The sequence below is a fragment of the Enoplosus armatus genome, chromosome 19 (assembly GCF_043641665.1).
Source record: "Enoplosus armatus isolate fEnoArm2 chromosome 19, fEnoArm2.hap1, whole genome shotgun sequence".
NCBI classification, from domain to species: Eukaryota; Metazoa; Chordata; class Actinopteri; order Centrarchiformes; family Enoplosidae; genus Enoplosus; species Enoplosus armatus.
Genome location: NC_092198.1, coordinates 9,671,391 through 9,696,839, shown reverse-complemented (window position 1 = coordinate 9,696,839; position 25,449 = coordinate 9,671,391). Strand labels below are relative to the sequence as shown.

General features: G+C 40.9%; 2 protein-coding genes across 4 annotated transcripts; both read left to right on the top strand.

The window, feature by feature from the left end:
* il20ra (interleukin 20 receptor, alpha) lies at positions 1 to 6,416 on the top strand. Of its 3 annotated transcripts, XM_070925637.1 has the most exons (8): positions 1 to 315; positions 1,428 to 1,551; positions 1,980 to 2,188; positions 2,357 to 2,532; positions 2,663 to 2,807; positions 3,162 to 3,298; positions 3,608 to 4,133; positions 4,275 to 6,416. In XM_070925637.1, exons 1-8 carry the CDS (start codon positions 267 to 269, stop codon positions 4,748 to 4,750), a joined length of 1,842 nt encoding a protein of 613 aa, XP_070781738.1. In that variant the 5' UTR covers positions 1 to 266; the 3' UTR covers positions 4,751 to 6,416. The 3 variants fall into 3 exon arrangements, with proteins under 3 accessions (XP_070781738.1, XP_070781737.1, XP_070781736.1); XM_070925636.1 differs by having other exon boundaries at positions 3,162 to 3,187; positions 3,608 to 6,416; XM_070925635.1 differs by having other exon boundaries at positions 3,608 to 6,416.
* A 2,103-nt stretch (positions 6,417 to 8,519) lies between these two features.
* On the top strand, positions 8,520 to 24,405 carry ehd3 (EH-domain containing 3). The gene is made up of 8 exons (XM_070925416.1): positions 8,520 to 8,972; positions 12,088 to 12,264; positions 12,999 to 13,096; positions 18,424 to 18,565; positions 18,741 to 18,840; positions 19,369 to 19,539; positions 21,348 to 21,512; positions 21,621 to 24,405. The coding sequence occupies exons 1-8, from the start codon at positions 8,746 to 8,748 to the stop codon at positions 22,146 to 22,148; spliced, it is 1,608 nt and encodes a 535-aa protein (XP_070781517.1). The 5' UTR covers positions 8,520 to 8,745; the 3' UTR covers positions 22,149 to 24,405.
* The last annotated feature ends 1,044 nt before the right edge of the window (positions 24,406 to 25,449 follow it).

Here is a 25,449-nt window from a genome sequence, read left to right as displayed (position 1 = left end):
GCGGAGGTTGTTTTAGGCTCCTTACTGTTAATCGTTGAGGTTTAGCCGGTTTACGGTCACCGATATCCAAACACACTTCTTCTCTTTTTTTACTTGCTCCTTGAACGTGTTTGTTTTGCAGACGATTTATTTTAATCGCAGGGAGAAACATCGGGCCGCTGACCGGTGTAGCTGCCGGCGGAGCCGACAGGTCGGCGGAGGAGCTGAGAAGCTGCCGGAAGGTTCAAAATGTCGGTGTGTTTTCTTTCTGACCACTTCATACAGAGATGTGGACAGTGTTCCTTCTTCTAAACCTGGGGTCTCTGCACTGCGCAGGTATGACTGCACTAAACTTACATTGCGAGTTTGTTTTTCTTCTTTCTTTACTAATTCATGTGTCAGGCCTTTTCCCATTACTACAAGTAGCTGTTACTGTTATATTAGGCATATATTAGTTTTAGTAGGCTTTACTTTTGAGGCTATTTGTTTTCAATCAACGACTGATTCCACTGTGTTTGTGTGTGTGTGTGTGTGTGTGTGTAATTAAACATTGGCAACTCAGGGTAACCTACCCACTGTTTTCAATATGTCATCAAGTGTATGTATGTTTGCAGATTAAGTAAATCATTGCCTAATTTGAATCTCACCACGGAGTAGATCTGATTTGATATTGATCACTTTAAAACCACAGTCAGTTTGTCCAGTTAGTTTTATGATGTGTGAGGAGGATCATAAGACAACCTGTTTTATCATTGGCATATTGGCATAGAAATGAATTGATGTTGTCTTCTAAGTCCATGCAGACTGAGCATAGTCATGACACAGTAATAAAAACTTCCATTTATTTTTAGTAAACATCACGTATCTAAACAGCAGCCGTTGTTATGCACACAGGCTTTGATTAACTTGATCCTGTACGTGGCTTGTCTGTGTGATGGTGTCATGGCTTCTGGAAGGGAGGACCAAGAGTGACTCACAGCCCTGTTGTTTGGGTGTATACATGGCATGAAAATGAGTAATGGAGCTAAGTTCAAGATCAGTTTATCATTGGTTCAGATGTCTGTAACCTACGAACCTGGTTCTCAGGATGAAACTAACTTTCATCAACGTGCGTCCCATGCAGAAATAGTTTACAAAAACTCTTAAAAAATATTAAAATAACTTAAAATATGTCATATATAGAGAGAACTTACTTTGGTTACATTTTATTGGGTTTTATGAGCAGCCTATAGTCTCGCAGCACAACAATGTGAGGTACTAACGAGTACTTCTGTGGTACTATAAGCACAAGAGGGAGTTTAAAGGTCAGTCAACCGCCAAATGGAGAAAAGGGGAAAAATCAGCTCCAAATGGGATGTTTTTTAATGTAACTAGAAGCTGGTAGAAATTCTGATGACAAACATGAGCTCGTATTTAATGAGTCTCAACTTTTCTTTCTTTCCCATCAGTCTCCTCCTCTCCCCCCAGCCCCATCAATGTCATCTTCTCCTCAGCGAATCTGAGGAACATAGTGCAGTGGTTACCAGGAAATGGCACTTCAGATGATACACACTTTACGGTGCAGTATGCCATGTAAGTAAAGATTTTAAATTTGAAAACATGAATGAATAAAATATGTTCTTTTAACTACAGTGTCCCTGAGCACAAAGTTATTTTCGTCAAGTTGCAAATAATTTAAGTCCATTGGTCATACTGTAATTACATTGGACTTGACCTGGTTAAAGCTAAAGTAAATATTTTTATATAGGCCTTTCTTCAGCACGTCTCAAAGGAATTTACAGACAAAAAGAAGCAGAGAAGGGAGGGGGGACAGAAACAAAAGAAAAATGTAACTAGATCTCACGAACAGCCTATTTAAGCTGAAGTTTCTTGCTTGAGGGTTAGGGTAAGGAGGGAAGTGTGTTTCGAGTTCACTCCCTCCATTCTTATTGTCCCAGCTTGTGCAGGGATTCAGAGCAGCCATCGTCTGATCTGTGTGGGTCTCCTCTACTCTTTCACAGCTACGGGGACAGCGTTGAGGGCAGCAAAGGGAGACAGGTGCACTGGAGGGCGGTGAGGCAGTGTACAGAAATAGTGCGGACCTGGTGCGATCTGAGCAATGAGACGAGGGATCTGGAGCAGGGATACCACGCCAGGGTTCGTGCTGTGAGCGGAAGAGCGTCCTCCAAATGGGCCTTCACACGGAGGAGGTTCGATCCACATTCAGACAGTAAGTTAAAGTGACCTGTGAGCTGAGGCATAAATACTAAAAGACACACAGGGGGAGGCTGGACAAAAAGACCGATAGCTGACAAAGTACACCACCTTTTGGCTTAACTAAACTAACCAACTTCACTAAAATCAACTACAAACTAAATCTTTTTGTCTCTCTCTATAGCTACTTTTGGCCCTCCACTGGTTTATGTGGAAATAGAGGACAACAGTGCCATCATCACTCTGAAGGGACCAATGAGGTATCAGCCTAACAACCACACCCCAGGGGTTTCCATGGCGACACTCTACCCCCACATGACTTACAACCTCTCCATCCACAATACCCGTCGCAGCCAGACGGTGAGTAAAAATATATGAAAAGTCCTAGCTTGTCCCGCCCTCCTTGCACAGACAGGCTGTTAAATCAAGCACACCTGAAGTTCTTCTAGAGCACTGACTTATCTGTGTGGGTGTGTGTTTGTGTTTGTAGAGCTATTTCCCAGTGGTCTCTAGTACATACAAGTATCGCCTGATGGAGTATGACACCGACTACTGCTTCTCTGCCAAGACAAGGTTCATCTCCATGCCCTTTCAATGCCAGTCCTCAGTATGGCAGTGCATAACCACGCCTCCAGGTACAACCACATTGTGTGTGTTTGTGTGTGTTTGTGTGTGTGTGTGTATGAGAGAGAGAATATTTACCTCCCTGTTTGACAGGTAGAAAGGAATGTGACTAAACCTGAAACAGAAGCAAGAGCGAGAGATTGATGTTCGTGTCTGAGACGTCTTTCATTGTTTGTGTTTCAGTTTGTACATTTCCACAATGTCAGTCAAGAAGATATTCTTGTTTTCAGATTGATAACATCTTAGATTTTATAGAATGAGCTCTGATATGGCTTTGTGTTCACATAGTATTCCCTATATGGACCTTCACACTCATGCATGTAATGTATTTGTATGACATGTCTCTGATTCCCGTCTCTCTCCAGACCCTGTGATTGACCAGCTGAAGAAGGTGGTTGTGGGTATCGTTATTCCATCTGTGTGCATGTGTATGCTGGTGGTGGTTGGCTACCTTCTCTATCACTACCTGACAGGGAAAGGACAGAAGAGCCCATATATACTGGTAATACAAACACACACATTCATTACACACATACTTTACCAGGCAGGCAGGGTCCAACAAATGAGGAGCATTATAGGAAAAGTTGGATACATGATTGTGGAGTTTGACCCATGTTAGGGAGGAAAAGTCAGGATATCCTAACTTTTTTTTGCAATAGTCAATATTTGAAATATTCATTTTAGAGAAATAAATAATACAGTTCTGACTATAGCATGCAAACATCTCAGAATGTTTCAAAGAAAGCTTATTTCAAAAATGTTTCAAAAGCTAAAGGTCAATCTTTTAATGCCACACTCATTCAACTTCCAGAACCCGCCTTCTTTTCATCCACCCCCTGTGACGTTCCCCTCCGAGAATCTCAACATCCTCCTCTTCACCATCATCAAGCCAGACATCAAAAGCGGCATATCAGACCGTGCATGCCCCAAGCCGCGGCCACACAGCGCAGACCCCCCGCCAGGATACGCCCCCCAGAGAGCCGAAACACCCGAGCCCGAGGAACCCTGGGATGATTTGTCCATCGACTATGGGTTTATTGGCGTAGCTCCTAGAATCGATGTCGGAGGAGGAGAAGAAGAAAGAGGGAGGAGGTGTGGCCGAGGAGAAGATGGGAATAATCTGAAACTTGAGGATGGGCACTCTGCTGGAGTTTACGCTCCTCAGGTGAAGTCCATCCTCTCACAGAAGTCAACCCACACATGCTCACAGACACATGCACAGACAGAGATGAGCACACTTTTACAGGCGCACGCATGTTCATGGGTAAATTCCATTAAACCGAACCAAACTCAGGAACCATTACTGTCTTTTCAGGGAGCAACCAAACGAGAGGAGGGTAGAGAGGAGGAGGATGGAGAGTTTCCAGGTTTATTTATAAACAAAACCCCACAAACTGACCTCTTCCATATTCCTGTAAATCTACAAACAAAGAAGGAGGGAGGAATGGGGGAAGAGATGGATGGAAACATAGATGGAGTTGTGGAGGAGGGAAGCGAGTGTGAGGAAGTACCACTTCTTTCTGCTTATGCCACTCAGAACATCAAAGGCATGCCTACCTCCTGCACTGACCAATCAGATTTCTTACCAGATGACTATGGTGTTCTGAGACTGGCTACAGATGATGATGAGGAGGAGGGAGCTATTCGTATTGATTGGGATCCCAAGACCAGGAAACTAGTGTTGCCAGAGATGGCGATGGCGTTCGACAAGGAGGGAGGGTTGGATGGGTTGATGCAGGGAGAGAAAGAGAGTGAGAACAGGGTGGGAGGAGAGGAGAAGGAGGAGGAGGAGTATGTGAGGAAGAGCGAGTTGAGGTTGGAAAATGTGATGGTCCGACAAGCATCTGAGGAAGAGGCAGAAGCGCAGAGAGAGATGGAGAGAGGTGGGGAAACGGGGTGGGAGGCAGATGATATTTTGACCAAATGGAACTTGGTAATCTCAATGGACCAGTAGATGATATTCATCAACATATTTACCCATTATTACACAAAATGCACTTAAATTCAACATCATGTTAGAAACAAAAATCATGATATAAATCAGTTTTATTTAAAATACAGAAGTGAAGGGAGAAGTGTTCACCTTACTGTAATTTTGAGCAAAATGTCCTTTGGGATGTAGTTCATTAATTAATGTATTCTGTATTTATTTTGATTGATATGAAGTCAAAGTTCTACTTAGAGATAACCTGTAGAAAAAAGTATTTCTTCCTGATTAAACGCCATATGGTGTAAGTGTAAACCATGTACACCATGGTCACCACAACATCAGATCTCAAACCCAACAAAGCACTAATGGACTGTTCTGGACTGGTGTCCGACACATGGTCCAAGAGAAGCATCTAAATTGTAAATTAATTATGGATTTTTTTTTTGTGGACAGACTTCAAACTCTTTGTGATTGTTATCTTGATTTAATGGTAGAACAAAAACCCTATAAAGAAATTAACTTTGGCGTTTTCTTTTGCTGTTGCTGTTTGTTTTGATATTCTATGCGACCACAGTTTGCTGTAGCTGTTCCGTGACTGTTCATATCCGTGTTTACTTGATAACGTTGTCAAACAGTAGTAGTTGCAAGTAGTTTTGGTTTAGCATCAGTCTGTTCCTGTTTTAGTTCCTGGTGAAGCACTTAAACTGATCTTGTTGTGGCACATTGGGACATTATTTGTTTGTATGTTGGTAAATTGGGCTTATGTATTATGTAATTACAGTAATTCCTCGTTCAGTTATTGCAGCATCCTTCCTAATACTAATCCACTATTGCTGAGTCCACTAAATGAAGGAAATACTGTTTTTCAGAAGAAAAGGATGTGTATGTTTGTGATTAATGTTTTCATGTATGATGAAGTCAAACCTACAGCACTTTATTCTTGACCTACAGTATGTGTCAATAGTATCTGTGCTTTTGTACTAAAAAGAAAGTCAGCATTTTGCAATCATCATTTTCTTTCTTTTCTGTGAACAAATTACTGGCAGTACAATACTGACAACATCGTCACTTTGTCTCAGGATGTTTTATGCTGTCTCATCATCATCATTATTTGCTACTGTCAAACCATCTACATAAGCTTACAATAATAAATACAGTTGTGTAATGATTAAAGCACAGTAAATACTTTCATGTTCACTTTCTGTCATTCAGAAGAATTCTACATATGTTGTTTTCATTGGTTTCGACATGTAATAATGGAGGAAATCATTACGCTCTATTGTTGTTCCTCTTTCCCTGTGTTTGTTGTTCTTCCCGCATGAAGTCATAACTTCTCAAAATGTTACATATGAAGGAAGCTTTGATGATGCATTTCATATGTCAACAGTTACCGCCCGGCAGGGAATTACTGTGAAATCTCTTCCTCTACACTGGTGACCTGCGTGCATCCCAAGCCACAGTAAGGGGGAGTTATGAAACTCCACAGGTACATTTAGTTTCAGGTTCATGTATTTACACAACTCAGGTTTTCTGCAATGTGATGACCCTGTGCATGAGGTTGTGTCCATTTTGTTAAAAAGGTTTTACTCTGGCAAAGAAGTCAGTGATATTTTTGTCATAGTCTTGTATGTGGCAAGACAGAATTGTTGTATATTCAAAATAAACAATAATAAAGTGAACTTGTTAACTATTCTGCTCTGCTATGTTTTGGCTTATTTATTTCTTTTAGCAACATTTCTTTTTCTCAGGTTTGAGGTTTGTACTGTTACCAGCTTTTACATATTCTCAGGAAGAATGGCCGACCTTTGTTCTGTACTGTGTTTAACTGTTTCTTGACACCTGCCTCTGTACCATGAAACAGGAGAGTGAACAGAGACATCTGCTGGTCAAATTGCAAACAACATTTTATTTTATATCGCCGCTATAGAGATCAACACTACAATATACTACTTTATGTCATTTACAAATGTGATGTGTAACCAAATACAATGCATCTTTAGAACCATGTTGGTTCTCAAACGGAGCACCACCAGGGCTCCCTGCTTGACATATCCATACTCCCATGACATTACATACAGTACAAACAGTATCTCACCACGCTGACACCAGTTATGTATGGCAGCCAATACTTCCAGGTTGGATCTAAACTTTATCAAATGTACCAAGGGCTGTGATGGAAGAAGTATTCAGATATTTTACTTAAGTAAAAGTAGCAATACTACAATGTATACTTTATGACTATTATTAAGTTAAAGTCCTGCATTGAAAATCTTAAGCAAAAGTCTACAAGTATAATTATACTCTGTATCAAAAGTTATGCAGATACAATGGACCCTGTAAGTCTTATATGATTATATGTCACATTAATGGATTGTTAATAACAAAGCATTGATGTTTAAGTAGCATTTCACTGTTGATTATATACAGTTGGGTAGTTCATCTATATACATAATATGTTTTATGTCATATTTTGTAAGTAAAATCTTAATCTTAAAAGAAACTGGTTATATAGCTTTCAAATGCAGTAGAGTACAATTTTGCCTTTGAGATTTAGTGAATTAGAAGTAAAAAAAGGTGCCCAAAATGAAAATACTCAACTAAAGCACAAGTACTTAAGTATTTGAGTAAATACAGTTTACTTAATTACTTTCCATCACTGACCAGGGGTCAGCTATTCTGAGATAAATATTTCGGGAAACGAGTGACCGAAAAGGAAAATAAGTACACAGTCACTTAATAATGTGCTAATTAAAAAACATATGAATGTAATGTTCACTTTCAATTTCAATTTAAAAAGCATTTGCCTTTAGGTGGCGCGCTGTCCTTCTACGGCGGCTCCTCCATCCCTCCTCATCCATCATGGCGTCGTCCTGCCCGGCTTCAGCTCCCCCCGCATCACTGGGCGGGACCGCGGTGGGTCGGGCTGCCAGGCGTTGGGCACTTCCGCCGGGCTCGGGTTTCCTTCGACTCGGCATTTAAATTGAGCTGCAGGACATCAGCTGCTGCTACATTCAGCGCTGTGCCGTGACAGAAAATAACCCGTTAGCGCCAGCAAAACAGGCTACTAGCAATTTCTAGACAGGAACACAACAGAGATAAGAGCTGGTCCTCAGGAGGTGCGGGTCTTTTTGCGGGCAGAAGAGCGGGAGCAGTTGAACAATAACGGTGGTCGCGCTCTGACAGCAGCTCGGTGCATCATTTTTGGGATTCCTCTGCTAGCTCGTGGACGAGATTGAATAGCGGTAATGTGGTGTTGTGCACGAGCAGAATGATTTAGGCTTTATCTGAGTGTTTGTTTGTTTGTTTGTTTACTGATATAGACTGGTAAACAAAAACAAACTCGTTGAATGCAGTGTTGTTGTTGTTTTGGCCCAGGAGCAGAAGTGGCCTGGACTTGGGAGGACCGATGGACTCGATGATGAGAGTGCATTTGAAGTGTCAGGTTTAAATTCTGATAAATAAAAAAATACCATTTTGATTTTTGTTTGTTGTTGTAGACATTAGGAGACAATATCTTAAAATAACCTTCGACTGGGCTGAATATAGCATCAGGCCAAACCTCAATATAATCATCAATAACAACAGCAGTCACCACCCAGTCAGTGTAGCAGGACAGACAGATTGACTTTATCATTATTCATCTATAAATGTTTTCCTGAGGCTGATGTGAGTTTCCATTTTTTTTCTCCCCAAACCAGACTTTTAAAGAGATTTTATCTTTTTTGATTTCCAGTAAAATATAACCTGGAGAAAACAACAATATAGATTATTTTTTAGTGTGTGATTTCTTTTTTTTAAGTGTGTTAAATTTATTTGCTTTTGTTGCTGAAACAGAGTTTTAATTAGCTCTTGTCTTATATGTGAGGAAATCTGACTTTCACCTTGACAAGTATCAACCCCTTGAGGACATAACAAATTTGTAGACCGAATTTGTTCACACAACTTATCAACAAGCAGCATCTTTGGCCAGTTACACCTATTGGAGGCTTTACTAGTCAAACAATAAGCAACCAGCAACCATGTTCAGCTGGCTTGGAACCGACGACAGGAGGAAGAAGGAGCCAGAAGTCTTTCAGACCGTCAGTGACGGACTTAAGAAGCTCTACAAAACCAAACTCCTGCCGCTGGAGGAGAGCTACAAGTTCCATGAGTTCCACTCTCCGGCTCTGGAGGATGCAGACTTTGACAACAAGCCCATGGTCCTACTGGTGGGACAGTACTCCACTGGCAAGACGAGCTTCATACGGTGAGGAAAATGGCACACACACTACTTTCATATGGAAAGGGGAATCGCACCCAAACATATGAGGCAGAGGCCACCAGAAAGATAGAGAGGGAGAGGCTGACACACCCAAACTGACTTTTCCCCCAGCTTCTCCAGTGAGGCAGTTTGTCATTAAGAGTGAGGAAGAAGAGTTCATGGTCATGCAATAAACTACAACTGAACCAAACAAGTGGCATAAAACGCAATGCGATGGGATAGAAAACAATCAAGAAAACATAAAGAGCAATATGAAGGGAGTAACAAAAAGATCATCCATCACACAGACAAAAACACTCACAGTCTGCTAGGAGCCACACCTCTGCAAGCTTTATTGAATCCATAAAAAAAAGTTTAGATGACAGCCAACACAACACACACACATGCAAACTTAATATGTATGGAGGCGGCGCTGCCTGGCACTGCAGCCCTCCCTGACGAGGTGTGTGTATTTCATCCAAAGTCATTTTGGACAAGGGTGCCAAAAACATGCCTAACCTTACATAAATTAGTCTCTGTTTAAGCTGTATTACTGCCTTTAGTAACGACTCTATTCTTACAGTAACTTCATGTAGTATAGAAATAATGTTGTATATTCAGGGTTGTGTGAGAGCTTATGACCTGGAGTATCTCTGGTATTTGTGTCTGTGTGACAGCAGGAGATATTAGCAGCTGGGTGTTGGGCCTCTTTTTGAACTGCAGGGTGCTACTAACAACTTGCCCCTCTCACAAACAAGCACACACTCACACAAACACATGCTTGCAGAGCATAGTGGGTAATTAGTGGGGTAAGCCTTTGAAAGCCTGAGAGAGGATGCTGTTAGTGACTTCCTGCTATAAGACAGGACAATGCAGACATCCCTGCTCTCTCTCTTCCTCCTCTTCTGTCTGATCCTCTCTCTTTTTTACCCTTTCACTGCGGACAACACCCACCAGTCAGCAGCCCGACCCTACACCACCGACATTGTAACAGTAAGACGCAGAATGTACAAACTGCTGAGTAACCCTCAGTCAGAGCTGCTGCACTCGCAGCATCTCTTTCATTTCATATCACAGGGTGTCTCTTTTTTCAAAACCATACAAGGAAAAGTTACAATAATAATAGTTCATTTACATCTAATTTTCCTTGATGTGAATTGGAAAAGTCATAAAATGTAAATGAATATCTGCATGGCAGCCAAAAGGAAGAGAGAAGAGGTGCTGGTGGAGGGTAATATAGTCTCTCTTCTTTGGCGGTTATTCAGAGGTCAGTAATCTGAGCCTGTCTTCATTTCAGGGCTGAAATTTATTGGTTTTCCGCTTTTATCCCAAATTGTACTTTCTGAGTCTTTCAAGGAGCAAATCATCACCAGAATACAAGTTTTCCTTCAAGGTGATATGAGATGGTTTATGTGAACTGCACACAGATACACACAGTATATATATGCTATCTACAATCTGCTGGGTGCACATAGTTGTGCATATGCACTGCACAACCTTCCTACAGACCTACAGACCTACAGACAGACAGACAGACAGACAGACAGGAGGACTCACACAGACACGTGTGCACAGAGACGGCTCTACCAGGCACTGCTGGCTCCTCTGACAAGGTGTGTGTGTGTGTGTGTGTGTGTGTGTGTGTGTGTGTGTGTGTGAGTGTGTGTGTGTGAGTGTGTGTGTGTGTGTGTGTGTGTGTGTGTGTGTGTGTGTGTGTGTGTGTGTGTGTTTGTGTAAGATGTATAAAAGGACCATCCTTACATCTGGTTGCAGTTAAAAAAGCATACACATCCCACACTCACACTTGAAATTTATGGTGCTTTTAGCCTGTGTTCACATTGTCGAGGTTGTGCAACTCAACAGAAACACACCAGTCTTCATTTGTAACACACGTGATGTCACTGAATTTAACAGATGAGGATTTAACCTTTCACACCTCAAACATATGAGCTGTTAGTCAGCTGTGTTTCCGCAGCGACGGTTACAGATGAGGTCAAAAGGTTTGCATCACTTGTAAGTTGAACGTGATGCCCATTTCCAGCAAAACACATTCTCAAATTTGAATCCTTCGGGAGATTTATTGTAGGTCTCCTGAAAAATGTGCCCAGTCAACACCATACATGCATAAAATCTAATGTTTGGTTGTCCGTCCCTTAATCTTTTTCACCTCAGCTGTTTTTCATCACCAGGAAGCAAAACAAATGTCAGCTCTGGTAGAGCTCAACCCAATTCTTGTACAGATTTGTCTTCTTCAGTCCAGTGTGAATATTCTCTACGCCATCAGGACTGCCATACCTATATCTTAATTTTAGCTTTGCTAGTAAAACTAGTTTTCACTTGTGTTTCATTGTCCTTTAGGAACACTTAAGTGAGTCCAAGATTTACAGCTGTGGCTGATGGTTATGCTGAAGAACATTGATCGAATCTTTCATCTTTATCACTACGTCCACTTTGTGCAGTCTCATCAGTCTGCAGCATGTCAGTCCCTGAGTGTGATGCTGTCTTTTAACTCCACTTTTGGCAAAATACCTCCGTCTTTGTCTCAACCAACCACACAACTCTGATTCAGAAAGCTTTGTCTTGCTCCGCATGGTTAGCAGTACACTCAAACTGCTCAGCAGCCATCCAGCCTGTGATGATATGAAATCCCCCAAATCTTTGTTCCAGCAGCTTCTAATTCAAGGCAGACCTGTGTTCTGGTGATTATTGAACTGCTTCTTACCATCCAGACCAATTTCCTTTTAGCATAATCTCTTTGAAAAGGCCTTGCAGCACTCTGTCTTCTCATAGGAATGATACAACTGATATAAGGCCTTTTATAAAACTTGCAAGCAGTTGTGGAAGTGGTTGGGAAACTTGAATGCTTATATATCCACAATAACATAATTTTTCTGTAAGACGCTAATGCTAATGTCTCATAAAGTCATACTAATCTCTTTTAATGTCGCTTTAAAGTATGCCCTCTACACTATTGTTCATTGTCTAGGTAGCATCTTCTGGAAAGGTTATTCCAGTCATAAAGATCTTTATGTACGGTTGATTTATTCTTACACGGCATGTACTCCATCAAAAACATCTCTTGCCTTGTTTTGTTTGACGCTATGTCATATCTCCCCTACAGCTACCTGTTGGAGCAGGACTTTCCTGGAATGCGGATCGGCCCTGAACCCACCACGGATTCCTTCATCGCGGTGATGCACGGCGACACAGAAGGAGTCATCCCCGGCAACGCTTTGGTGGTTGACCCCAAGAAGCCCTTCAGAAAGCTGAACGCATTTGGAAATGCATTCCTCAACAGGTAAACACACACACAAACACACTTTCACAAAGTGTTAGATGAGTGCACATGCTGTCAGATATCTTTTGGGATACTGATACTGTGTACTGAAAACAAAAAGTGGTGTGCCAAGGTGAAGTATGTGGACGCAGGGGGAAAGACTGAGGAAGAGAGTGGAGAATTAAGAGTGGGTGAGAGTACTAGTGAGAATCCACACCACAGCTCTACATTCCTGTGTGATTGAATTTCCCTCTGCTCACTGGTCAGGCTTTTCTCTTTTTAATGGCTGTCTGTCTGTGTCTGAGAGAGAGAGAGAGAGAGACAGAGAGAGACAGCGAGAGACAGCCAGTCATCTTTACAGAGTCATCCTTCTGGAAAAGGAAAAGCGCCAAAAACTCTTGCGCTAGTGTCCTCGCTGCGAGGGCCCATCACTGCAGAAAGGAGACAGAAGAAGCGCTGACTGTCAGTGGAGATTAGGGGGGTTCAAAGAGAGGACGACTGCTAACCTGTTAGTATTTATACAGCTGCAGACAGAGGAGAAGCAGGAGAGAGGGAGAGGGAGGTCTGGTGTGGGACGATGTTTGTTGGTAAAGCATTTTACACTTCTGTCCAGTTTCTTTTAACTCTCCTCTCCTTGTGTGTGTGTGTGTGTGTGTGTGTGTGTGTGTGTGTGTGTGTGTGTGTGTGTGTGTGTGTGTGTGTGTGTGTGTGTGTGTGTGTGTGTGTGTGTGTGTGTGTGTGTGTGTGTGTTGTAGGTTTGTGTGCGCCCAGCTGCCTAACCCGGTGCTGGAAAGCATCAGTGTGATTGACACACCAGGGATCCTGTCAGGAGAGAAACAGAGAATCAGTCGAGGTAAGACACACATTCGTGGCGTTAATGAGTGTGTGTGTGTGTGTGTTGGTGTTCATTCACTGGACCCATTCAGCTGCAGCCCCCTCGTCCCACTGAACTCTGAACTACCATGTCAGCATTTCCTTTGGATGCGTTTTTGTGTGTGTGTGTGTGTGTGTGTGTGTGTGTGTGTGTGTGTGTGTGTGTGTGTGTGTGTGTGTGTGTGTGTGTGTGTGTGTGTGTGTGTGTGTGTGTGTGTGTGTGTGTGTGTGTGTGTGTGTGTGTGTGTGTGTGTGTGTGTGTGTGTGTGTGTGTGTGTGTGTGTGTGTGTGTTTATTTTAGCTTTTAGCTATCAGGAGGATTATGCTTCATTCATTTCAAAGAACAGGAAGCAGCGACAAAAAGATGAGCTTTGAGTGTGCTCTCTCACACACATGCATGCTCACAGTTCAGATTTAAAATGTTTAACACTGTGCAGTTCAGTACTGGGTTTATAACATGACACACACAATGTACCATTTCCTTGTTCATGCATTCAACCATTATGGTCAACAAACAGAGCTGCACATTTAAGAGGTAGTTACATATGCTTTAGCTTTTGCTGGGAGAGAAAATTCAGCATTACAATATCAACTATTTAACAACTATTTTCAGTCATTGCTGAACAGAAAAGTACCCTTTGAGTACCCTCTTGAGTACCCTTTGTTCACACTTGGTGAGTTTTACAGTGGTGAGACTACAACATACTTTCACAGCCATAGTGGCTGTATAGATAAAAAACTAGACAAATTATGACATATTTTGAAACCCCCCTAGCATCACCTATCATGTTAACGACACTTAAGCAGCCCACACATGATCAACGGTAAAACCGCTCTGCGCCGGCTGTGCCATTGTTTTCCTATGGGGAGAGCGGTGGCGCCCAAGTAGGCGAAGCGCTGCCCTTGGCGTGGTGCACCGTTCGAAATTGCCTCAGAGTACTGAGCTCAAAGTTCAAATTATTTCAACTTTGACCTTGGTTGCCACTGAGCTTTCAAAGCGCAATCAATGAGATAACAGCTGTATATGACGTAGCCAGAAGCACATGTGCAAGCAGCGGAGGTTGAGAGTGATGGAAGAAAAACTCATACTCATGCTCTGCGCCCTACAACGAGGTGAGCAACGAGGCTCGACAGGCACATTTCTTATCATCTGAAGGCAGCTTTATTCCAAATTTTTTGTGAAAAAACTGAGGTAACCAAGACACTCTGTAAAAAAAGATGCCAGAGGAATGTCTCAGACTGTGATGCAGGTGTGCATTTATTACTATGACTTGTCTAGCATCTTCATATAAATGAAGATGGCAAAATATAAGAAGCTGTTAGCTCAGGCCCGATTGAATTGAATGTAAAATAGAGTGTCACGTGGCCATTTAATTTGATAATAAAATTTTTTTTTTATTCTTCCCTTCTATTTACCCAACAACCCATTCATGTTTCATTGTATGCTGCTCTTTGCTTATCTCGTGACAGCCAGGTCAGCTCATGGAAGTTTTTGTGAGTAAAACATCAAATAAAAAAAATCAAATAAAGCTACATGATTCTTCATTATCTACATTTTGAAACGAGTGAACCAGCAGTGGACAGATCCCAGCCGTGCTGCTGATCTGAACGCAGAGACTGCAGTGTGAGGAGAAGGTGTGAAAGGCTTACAAGAATTCCTCCCAGCTGTCTTACAGTTTGATATGTGTCCGGCATGGCTGGCATTCCCAAAGCCAGATGCTGGCATTGCCATACCAACCGCTGACATTAACAAAAGAACTGGCATAATTGAAGACCGCTATAATTTTGTCTTTCCCACATTCACTCAGTCCCTCTTTCTGCATCCATCTTTGAATTTCTTTCTTTCCTTTTTTCTGTCCATTCTCTCGTTTTATTTGCTCTCTACCAATACAACCAGTGTTCACTTTGGACTGTCTAATGTTTTCTTATGTCGAATCTGATTGTTGAACACTGTTGACATTTGTAATATTGACCGTCATCACTGTACATTTAGCAACACACCTAACAGCATCACAAAAAAGAAATTTGGTATGGTAATGAGCTTGAGAAAACATCTTGTTCGTTGAATTCTTGATTAGTGGGGGTGCAATCATTCAGGCTTGTTTCTAGTGCTGTAATAGTGCTTTTATGAATATAAAATACCAGTATTAATAGATTAGTATTTGGTCTGATCCGGGTGGAATAAAAATCCACTGTCAACTTATTATCTTCATTTGTAAATACAAGTTATGAGCAGTCAAAACAGATTGTGATCTCGAGTCAGTTCAGGTTTTAAGATCATGACACACAACATCATACAGCAATAATAAGCCTTTTTACCTACATCAACATTACCATTTTTCATGATGATGATTTATAAGGTTCCAAAGGCAGAATAAGAACAAGGAACACATTCTGGTCACTGAGTTCAGCACATTACTTCATAGCAGGGTTGGGTCTGGATTAATAGTTTGTCATGAGAATGTTGATGTCTGCAGCGTTTCTGTTGAGGAACAGCGGAGAGTGGACGCTCTGTCAGCACCAAACAGAATTTCAGACTTGGTTTACAAAAGTACAAAAGTAATTTAATGGAATCAGACCCACATCAGCTCTGCTCTACTTTCTGTTTCAAAGTGTCCCCTGAGCATGTTGTCAAACCAAATAAACAGCACAGTCAAGTGTGACGCTGCTATTGTCTGTTGGGTATATAAAAAAAAAATACAGGCTAACATTAACCTCTACTGAGTCGGCACAGCTGTGTTTTCTCTGGGGACAGAGTGTGTGTTTGTGTATGGCGGAGCTTTTCTTTGTGTGTGTTCATTTTCTTTTCATCGTATTCCATCCACTTGTTTATTACATGTCATGTTTATGTGTTTGTGTTTTATCTGTATGTTGTGTGTCTCATTATTTCACCCTGTTGCATTGTTTCATCAATGTCTGTATTTATTTGTGTGTGTGTGTGTGTCCAGATGAGCAGTTGTCAGGCTATAGCTGTCTACATAGATGTCCTTATGGAGGTATTGTAGTTGATAAACCTGGGCATCAACCAGGTGCAAAAAGGCTAATCAAAGCGATACTTTGAAGAATTTATGGACCGTTGCATGTTCTTCATCAGACTCTTGTCACATGGTTTGAGGCAAAAACATGAGTTGAGTCCTTGAGTTTACCTTGTTAACCAATTGGATATATTTTAGTCCGATGGACAAACTTAGTCTTTGTCCTTCAGGTTTTTCTTAGAGCTGTGTTGGTCTGTCCAACACTATCAGAGCAAGATATTTCAACAGTTACTTTCCAGATGGCGTGAGGTTTATATTCATGATCCTCAGAGGTCATAGTTTGTTTTTGTTTTATTGGTGATCCCCTGACCATCTGAATTCCCCCTTGACCAACACTTGACATACAGTATCTCAAGAACTAATGGATGTATTTTAGTGACATTTCTTTGGATACTTGTGTTCTCCAGAGGAGGATTCCTAAAGTTTTTCCCCCGAGCGTTCTTCTGACACCATCAAAACAAAAATGTCCACTTGTTCTTAAAAGGAAAAATAATTTTAATCATTTTTGTGAGTGCATGCTCCCCATAACAAGAGTCTTTACTCTAGTGCCATTCTCAGGCCAAAATATTAACTTTGTACAAATGTTATAAGAAACTGGCCAGCGTATCTCTGAAAAATTCACTGTGGATATTCTTAAACCCACGAAAAAATAGATCCTAATTGTTTATTTGTGATCCCCTGACCCTTACTCCTGGTCAGGACAAACTTCATATTTTTCACCCCTCTATGGTAAGGGTGTAAGGACAGTAAAATCATAAGCAGGCCCTAGGTTGCAATAGTAGAGCTTTAGACTTGCAGTCCTGTTTTTCCCCACACCATGTGAGAAGTGCTTTTGTGTGAAGAATAATCCACGAAAATTCAAAATATCAAGGTATCTATCTGTCTTAACCCTCCATAGCTTTGCTCAAGCATCAGTGTGCCCTCTGTGTCCTCTCAGCTGTGCTCCTACAGGACATTTCCATGTTTTACCTGCTTATTGCTACAACTGCTAAACTTCTGCTCACATCCCAGTGAGTAATTATTAATCACTCAACAACATCATTTGTTATGAAAGGTGGCTTTTTTTTTTTAATCGTTGGTAAAGGAGCTTTTGAGGCATCATGTCAGCGTTAACAAATATACACAGCCATTGACGATATCATTCACCTTGAGTATAAACTATTCCTCTGGGAGGAGCAGCAGCAGTGCAGCCACAGTAGCACTAGCAGTAGTATGTAAAAAGGGGGATTTTGTAGATTTAGTCTGTAATTTGAAGGAAGACATTTCGTCACAAACATAGCTTTTCAAAAAATCCATTTGACTGTATTAACAAAGCTAATACCTACTATCAGTTGACAGCAAATGCCTCCTAGTTGCTATTCCATGATCTGAGCTGTAACAGGTTCACCACTGACTCTGCATCTCTTGTGTGTCCTTCACTGTTGGTTGGAAATCTTAGCTCACTAATCCTTCGTTTGGTCCTTTGTTCTTTGTTCTCCTCTCATATACTGTGGAATTTCTCCAGGTAAGAGTCCGTTTTGTCCTTGAGTAGGATGGAAAGTCAAAAGAGGCAATGATGTACTCCTGCTGACAGACTTTATCATTGATCCATTTATTCATGCATTATGGAGGCATTAACTCATTCATTCACTCATCCATGCATTCATTACTGCAATGATTGCATTTAGCTTTCATAGCATAAGAGGCTCTAAAATGGTTCATTTATGAAGATAAATAAGAAAATAATTGGTCAGTTTTTTACAGTCCAGATGCTTATGGAGTTTTTGGTCTTCCTTCTCATTATTTAGTTTTTAAAAAGCCACTTAGTTGAACCCTGGCAGGATGACCTCCATCTGTAAACAGTCATTCTTTTCTATCAGCATGTTGCAATATGGGCGTCCTTCTTATTGCCTCCTCTATGACCCGAAGCCATTGTAATGGTTTCCTCTTGGGAATATTGCAACATCACAGTGGAGGTTAATGGCTCAGGTCATGGATTATACATAGTGTTTATCATCAGCATAAAAACCCTGATACCTCAACAGTTGCATGTTTCAGTAATGTTCACCGCCAATTCAAATGCTCCTGCTGTTTTGACACTGGGATGGGATGGAAGCAAAGAACCAGAAAGTAAAAGGATACACAATTAACTCTCTCTTTTTCTTACATTCTCTTTTTATCTAAACCCTTCCGTCCCACATCTGAAATCTTCATTTCACCTTTTATTTCACACCCACTTTTTTGGATCCTCTCCTCCTCCTCCTCCTCCTCCTCCTCCTCCTCCTCCTCTCAGGCTATGACTTTGCAGCTGTCTTGGAGTGGTTTGCAGAGCGAGTGGACAGGATCATATTACTGTTTGACGCCCACAAACTAGACATATCTGATGAGTTCTCGGAGGTGATAAAGGCCCTGAAGAACCACGAAGACAAGATCAGGTACTGTGGGGTTGCTTGACTTACAGACATATCGAATTCAAGACAACAGGACATATTTGTTATTTGTTGTCATTGTACAAGTATATCAACATGATGGGATGTTTATGCAATGTTACTGTCTGCAGCTCTTTGCTTTCACACAAATCATCACTGTTGTCTTGTCGTTTATTTCCAGGGTTGTACTGAACAAGGCTGACCAGATAGAGACCCAGCAGTTGATGAGAGTGTATGGTGCCCTGATGTGGTCGCTGGGGAAAATAGTTAATACTCCTGAGGTATAGTAAACATGAAATTTAAAAAAACGAAACAAACAATGGACTTTGGGTTTATAACTTTCCACCATTTTGTCTGGTGTTTGTAGCCAGAACATCCGAGCTTGGGCAGAAGGTGAGAGAGAGAGATAGGAAGTGCATGTGGCAATCTGTATATGTGGTTGTGTCTGCATCCAGGAATACTTGATGCAACTGATGCTGAATAAAATAATATTAATGAAAATCAATATAAAGATACCTGAACGCTAGAATCACAGCTCCCTCAGACTTTATTAGCCAAGCTCCAACACCAGGCTTGTCATCTTCTGGCTTGTTGTGGGTATATGCATCTCTCTTTATGCCTTAATGTCATCTTCATAATATTATTGGTTATTAACTAACAAACTGATCAATGTGGTTACTCGCTCGTTGCCTTAAATTGTCAAAAATTAGATGCTATTAGCTGGATAGCGTTTTTTTTAAGGTCTGGTCTTTTATCTTGTTTTGTTCACACCCACTGTTTTATTTTGTGTCCGTCTCCCTCACTGACAGGTGATCCGCGTCTACATCGGCTCATTTTGGTCCCACCCCCTGTTGATCCCAGACAACAGGAAGCTGTTTGAAGCAGAGGAGCAGGACCTTTTTAAGGATATTCAGTCTTTACCAAGAAATGCAGCACTTAGAAAGCTGAACGATTTGATCAAGAGGGCAAGACTAGCCAAGGTGAGGTACAAGTGAAAGACACACACAGCACACACTGATGGAGAATCTGGTTATTGGACAGTGGTAGCTAACAGTAGCAAGTCTATGGATGTTCTGGGGACACTAAAGAGGACACTATGCATGTTATAGCATGTTATATGTCTGTAACCCACATTTCTACTTTACTGAAAGATTATCAGCCTGGTACCTATTCCATATTAAATCCATTTGCCCATATGTCAACTGATCTACAAGTTTATTATGACCTGCAGTTGGCAGAACAGCCATTTACAATTATTTTCTACAGCAGTGATTATAAAAATGTATGTTTGCACATCCATCCACAACCCTGAAGATGTGTAATAAGCTAAAACAATGCAACCCTTGCAGTTATTTCACAGTGACATGTTTAGATTTTCAGCATAGGTGTGTGTGTGTTTCCTATTTATTCCTCCCATCACTCTCATGCTCTCCCTGCTCCGTCCAGCTGTTAACCTTCAGAAAAACAGAAAAAGCTTGTCGCTGTCACAGAACTAATAGAACCAGACAAATGTGGCTATTCTCCTCTGAGCGAATTGTTTCCTGTTTCCTCTCCGGACAGGAAGTCAGGTATGAGAGGCGCCTGTTGTAGTTTGAGGAAACACAGAGGATGTACACATTCGCACACTCAAACACACACACACACACACACAGATTTGTCAAACTGAGAGTAGAGCGCAGTTTTCCTGTTTGACAGCTGATAGGGTGTGCGAGTGTTTCGTGATGAGATTCAAGGACACAAGGTGGATTCTGGGAAACGCACACAGACATATCACCACAGCAACATAACAAATATGGGTTTTCCCGTTACTTCAGCCATGTTTAGTTTGTGTTGAATATTAAAAACAAATGTCAACAAAGATAATCGGAGAGATTTGCTGTATGACTAATCTGGTTGAAGGAATCTTTAGTGTCCCCAGACTCCAGGGTTGCAGCAGTCCACTGCTTATAATGTTACATTTGAGCCATTTATCAAAAGCTCTTATCCAAAAATAATATATGAGATTCATAACAATGAAGGCTGAGAACAGGACAGTGATAAAACCTGTACCTGAACCTGTAGGTGAAATTGGTTAATCCTTTGTCCTAACTTAATTTAATGATTTTCTTCATAAATTAATTATTTGTTGAAAATGTTTCATGTTTTTCCGCATTAAAAGATGGTTAGCGCAGATATCTGTGTTTGCTTGGCTGTATGTTGTGGTCCAAACATTGTAAATAATGCTGATCCAGTTCTGTAAAACATTGAATCAACAATTGTCACTGCATGTGCGACATGTCTCCCTTTCAATACATATGCATCCCATGAGACCTGAGGAATGAACTTTTTTTGTCAACAGTTAAACCACTTCAGCTCACTGTTTGAAGTTATAATCCTAAAGATTTTCATCATATCAAGCCCAGTTTTTTATACTGAAAAACATTTATACATTTATTGTGTTGCTGGTCCCGGATATTTTGAATGGGAAACATATTTGAGTTGGCACAAGCATAGAGACATATAAACAGATACAGGTGTTGCTTGTCTTCTTCTGTTGTATTTCTGACAGAGTAGTAGCTCAAAGTGCGTTTCCAGCCCCTAGTGATCAATAAATGTGCCATTTCAAATGGAACTCTGGGACTTGTGTCATTAGACTTTCTTAGCGTTACCACCTGTTTTTACAGGTGTCGCCACAATCAACCACAATCTTAAGGATTATGACTTTAAATACTAGAACTTTAGGCTGACTTGCTGTCCCAGTAAATTTGCTGTTGGGTTGCATGAGCATCTTTTGCCTCTCACAATGCAGGTCCATGCCTACATCATCAGCTCACTGAAGAAGGAGATGCCCTCTGTGTTTGGGAAGGAGAACAAGAAGAAAGAGCTGATCGGCAGTCTGGGAGATATTTACAAACGCATAGAAAGAGAGCATCAGATATCACCTGGGGATTTTCCTAATCTGAAGAAGATGCAGGTAAACAGGAAAGAGCAAAGGAATGTTAGATTTATAGATGGAGATTTAGATGGATAAGACCTAAACTTGTGGTGTGGTTGTTTTTGTTTTCTGTATTATCTTTTCCAGGACCAACTCCAAGCTCAGGATCTCAACAAATTCCAGCCTCTGAAACCCAAACTCCTGGAGGCAGTGGATGACATGCTGGCCAGTGACATCGCTAGCTTAATGGTCCTGGTCCGCCAAGAGGAAACTCAGCGTCCCAATGCAGTTGTGAAGGGTGGTGCGTTCGATGGCACTTTGGACGGCCCGTTTGGCCACGGGTACGGCGAAGGAGCCGGCGAGGGCATCGACGAAGCAGAGTGGGTCGTTGCACGCGACAAACCGGCTTACGATGAGATTTTCTACACATTATCTCCCGTCAATGGGAAGGTGACGGGGGCCAACGCCAAGAGGGAGATGGTGAAGTCAAAACTGCCTAATACAGTCCTGGGAAAGATCTGGAAGCTGGCGGATATCGATAAGGATGGGATGCTCGACGATGAAGAGTTTGCGTTGGCTAATCACCTGATAAAAGTGAAACTGGAGGGACATGAACTACCATCGGACCTGCCTGCACACCTGGTGCCTCCTTCCAAGAGGAAAATAACTGAGTAAATGTAAGATTACACAATCCCCTGCCCCCAAAACCTGTAAGTAACCCCTCACCCCCCATATCCCAAATAAAATAGGAGTATTCCTGTAGCATTATAGAAAAAAAACTACAAATGAAAAATATTTGAACAAAAATAGGTTTCCTCCTAATCCCACTCTGTTGCTGTCATCCCCACATCTGCAGTCTTTCCTTTACTTCAAGAGGCAAATATTAGAACGAAGTTACATTGAAATGAAAATCAAGTTAATGAATGCTGAGCAAATGATTCAAATGCTACATTTCTGCCGTGCTGAAATGGCTTTTAATAGCGTAGAAAAACTGGATCTTGATGAGTTCTCCGATTTAAAGTTGAGTCTTTAGCCCAGTGTCCTCTTTTGTATTCAAGGGTGAGATATTGGGAGTTGTTAGGTCGGGCAGGTGTTAGAGATGTTAGGACAGCTGATATGGTAATTCTGAAAGAAAAACAAATTGAAAGTCTAAAACAAGAAACACTGGAGTACAGCAAAATGTAATCTGGTCTAAACTACTGGAAGAAAATGGGAGCGATGCAACAATGTGAAGACAAAAAGAAAGAGAAGAAAGAAAATGTTGGAAGGATCATTTTGGGAGAAGGAAGACTGGGATAAAAAATGCAAATATACTGTTAGTCTCCATTAAAATTTATTATAATCTGTAATACTCGTGTTTGACTGCGGTATTCCACACGACACTGAAACATTTCACAGTTCCTGTATCTCGAGGTCTCCTGGCTCTTGACTTGTTGTTTCATGGCGACATATTAAACCGCTACAAAGACTTCCTGGCAAGTGGCTTGAGAATACGCACAAACGCATACAAATGTGTAGAAGCACACACACACAGAAAATGAACACAGTTGTGGTTATATGGTTTGAAGAGAAGAGAGAATGGAAAGCGTGGAGCACATTGTGTAAAGTGTACAAGTGTAACACCTCCAATTATCATAGAAAGAAAATGATACATCAACTTTTAAGAACTTTAAAGTGTGTGCGTGTGTGTGTGTGTGTGTGTGGGGTGGAGTTTATGACATCACCATTTACTGTAGCACCTGGACTGACCTACTATACTGCAATGGAGGAGGGAATTGTCTCTAATGGGAAACAAGCAGGGGAGAAACTAAGGATGATGATCTTTACATAGTTCTAAATACCATTAACGTGTCTGGAAATACTGTGACTATAATATGGAAACTATATAATGAGTATTGTTTGGACACGTGTGTGTGCTGACATTCTCAGTATAAGTGTATCATATGATCATATGGACTTTGAATGTTGAATGTGCAGACGTTCACGGTTCTGTGTGCACATCCTGACTATTGTATGTATGCACATGACCACATGTATCAGTGTTATTATTTGTAACGTATGTGTATTAAGTCTTAATTAATTAAGCATTTCACAGGCTACTGACTCGGAAGGATTCCAGTGGGTTATTCATTGAAAAGTGATGACTGAGTTATAGCTAATCTAACCTAACCTGGCAGTCCAGAGAGCGAACGCACAGCTGTTTGCTTATTTTGTGATGATAACGAAACACTAATCGACACATTTTGCAAATGTTTATGTTTTTGAATGGAAGTTTGGCTTTCCATTTCATGTGTTTAAGTTGTATACATGTGATAAATGTAATCCCCCTTCACAGTGTTTCTGATTTACTGTAGCACTATGCCAGTATGTGTATATACTTCACGTTAGGACCATGTTTGTGGTTTGTCACCAGTGAGAGTTGTTGATCATAAGATGAAACGCTAAACTAACTAAATTCAAGTTCCCATATGATAAGAAATGTTCACTGTGTGTTTTATGAGTGAGACAGTATTCCCTCAGTTTGAATTACAGAATTAACTGAAGTATTTCCAGTTTGTGGCCTTTCGTGCCCCGTGTGTCTCTGTGCTGTTACTGTGAATCTACTGTACATAATAAGACTGTTTGCATTCCACGAACACAGATTGGGAAATCATCCGCATCATCTTGGGCGCTTTACGCATTACTAGCTCATATTTCATGGACGAGCCACATCAGATCAACAGAACAAATATAAAAAGGATGCTTGTTGAATGTGGATTCTCTGCAAAACAAAGTCCTTCAGATTCACAAGTTGTTTTCATACCCTGACGGATTCCAACATGAAGATGGCGTTTTTTTCTGTTTTAAGATGGTTATGCATTGCAAAATCTGTACTTCACTGCTTTTCTGTCAACATAAACAACAAAAGTGTAATAAAAATTCATTTACTCAACTTTTGCCCTGTTTTGTGTGTTTTTGAGCAATCAAAGTGGTTTGTGTCTGTATTTTTAGAAGAAAAAGAAACATACATTTGTACATAAAGACCACATTAGACTTCCTTTATGCTGCTAGATGCAGTCGATTTTTCTTTATTAAACTGAGAATAAGAACCCTTCTGCAAACAATAGATCTCAAGTTTTATATTTTGAGAGGTTGTCTTTTCCACTCTAATATGACATCTGACTAAAAACAGTAACTCAATAATGAGGGAAATTACATTAAATAGTAAATTATTTTAAGGGAATTAGAGTAAACTCATACTGGAAGCCTAAACAGAAATGATTTCTCTAATGTGCAAGTCATGAGATTTACATAGGCCAATCGGTAATGTGGGGAGCAAATTAGTCCCAATGTATTAAAAGAATGGATTTTCTTGATAATGGTCGGTTGGATGCCGCCTATCTTGTGTCTTTGTGCAATGAGAGGAGCACAATCGGAGGCCTTTGTGTCCCTAAATAAAACTAAAAACAGATAGAGATGATAAGAAATACATTTTCAATGAGATGCACTCGAGATTCTATGAAGTACAAAAAAACATGCTGTGTTAAGCTCCAACCAGTGAAAAATGGCTGAAAGATGCTGTATTTTAAAGGAAAATGGTGAATTTCTTCATGTTAAACCTCAAGGAATTCATTCTTATCTTGGATTCAGTTCAGGAATGTTTTCTATCTATGTTACAGTTACAAGTCAATGGCAGTTCATGCTTTAACTACAGCATGAATGTGTTTGTGCAATGGTCATTTAAAATGTTGTGTTCTGTCTATACATGAGGGCCAGATTTCCACATTATTATCAAGAGTCACTGACATTGAACATAACATGACATGAGCCAAAAATGACTGGAAACATAGCATGAAATATCATTGTATTATCTAGGGACATCCATATCTATGTGTGTGTGTGTGTGTGTGTGTGTGTGTGTGTGTGTGTGTGTGTGTGTGTGACAGGAAGTCAATGCATCCCCTTGGACTGTGACACAAAGACCCCTTAAACATAT

Excerpts from the sequence above, each read along its gene's own strand:
- ehd3 (XM_070925416.1), top strand. The coding sequence starts at position 8,746 with ATGTTCAGCTGGCTTGGAACCGACGACAGGAGGAAGAAGGAGCCAGAA. Across the intron at positions 12,265-12,998 it reads GGAAATGCATTCCTCAACAG|GTTTGTGTGCGCCCAGCTGC; the intron begins GTAAACACACAC and ends TGTGTGTTGTAG. Across the intron at positions 19,540-21,347 it reads AGAGGGCAAGACTAGCCAAG|GTCCATGCCTACATCATCAG; the intron begins GTGAGGTACAAG and ends CTCACAATGCAG.
- il20ra (XM_070925635.1), top strand. The coding sequence starts at position 267 with ATGTGGACAGTGTTCCTTCTTCTAAACCTGGGGTCTCTGCACTGCGCA. Across the intron at positions 2,189-2,356 it reads GTTCGATCCACATTCAGACA|CTACTTTTGGCCCTCCACTG; the intron begins GTAAGTTAAAGT and ends CTCTCTCTATAG. Across the intron at positions 3,299-3,607 it reads AGAAGAGCCCATATATACTG|AACCCGCCTTCTTTTCATCC; the intron begins GTAATACAAACA and ends TTCAACTTCCAG.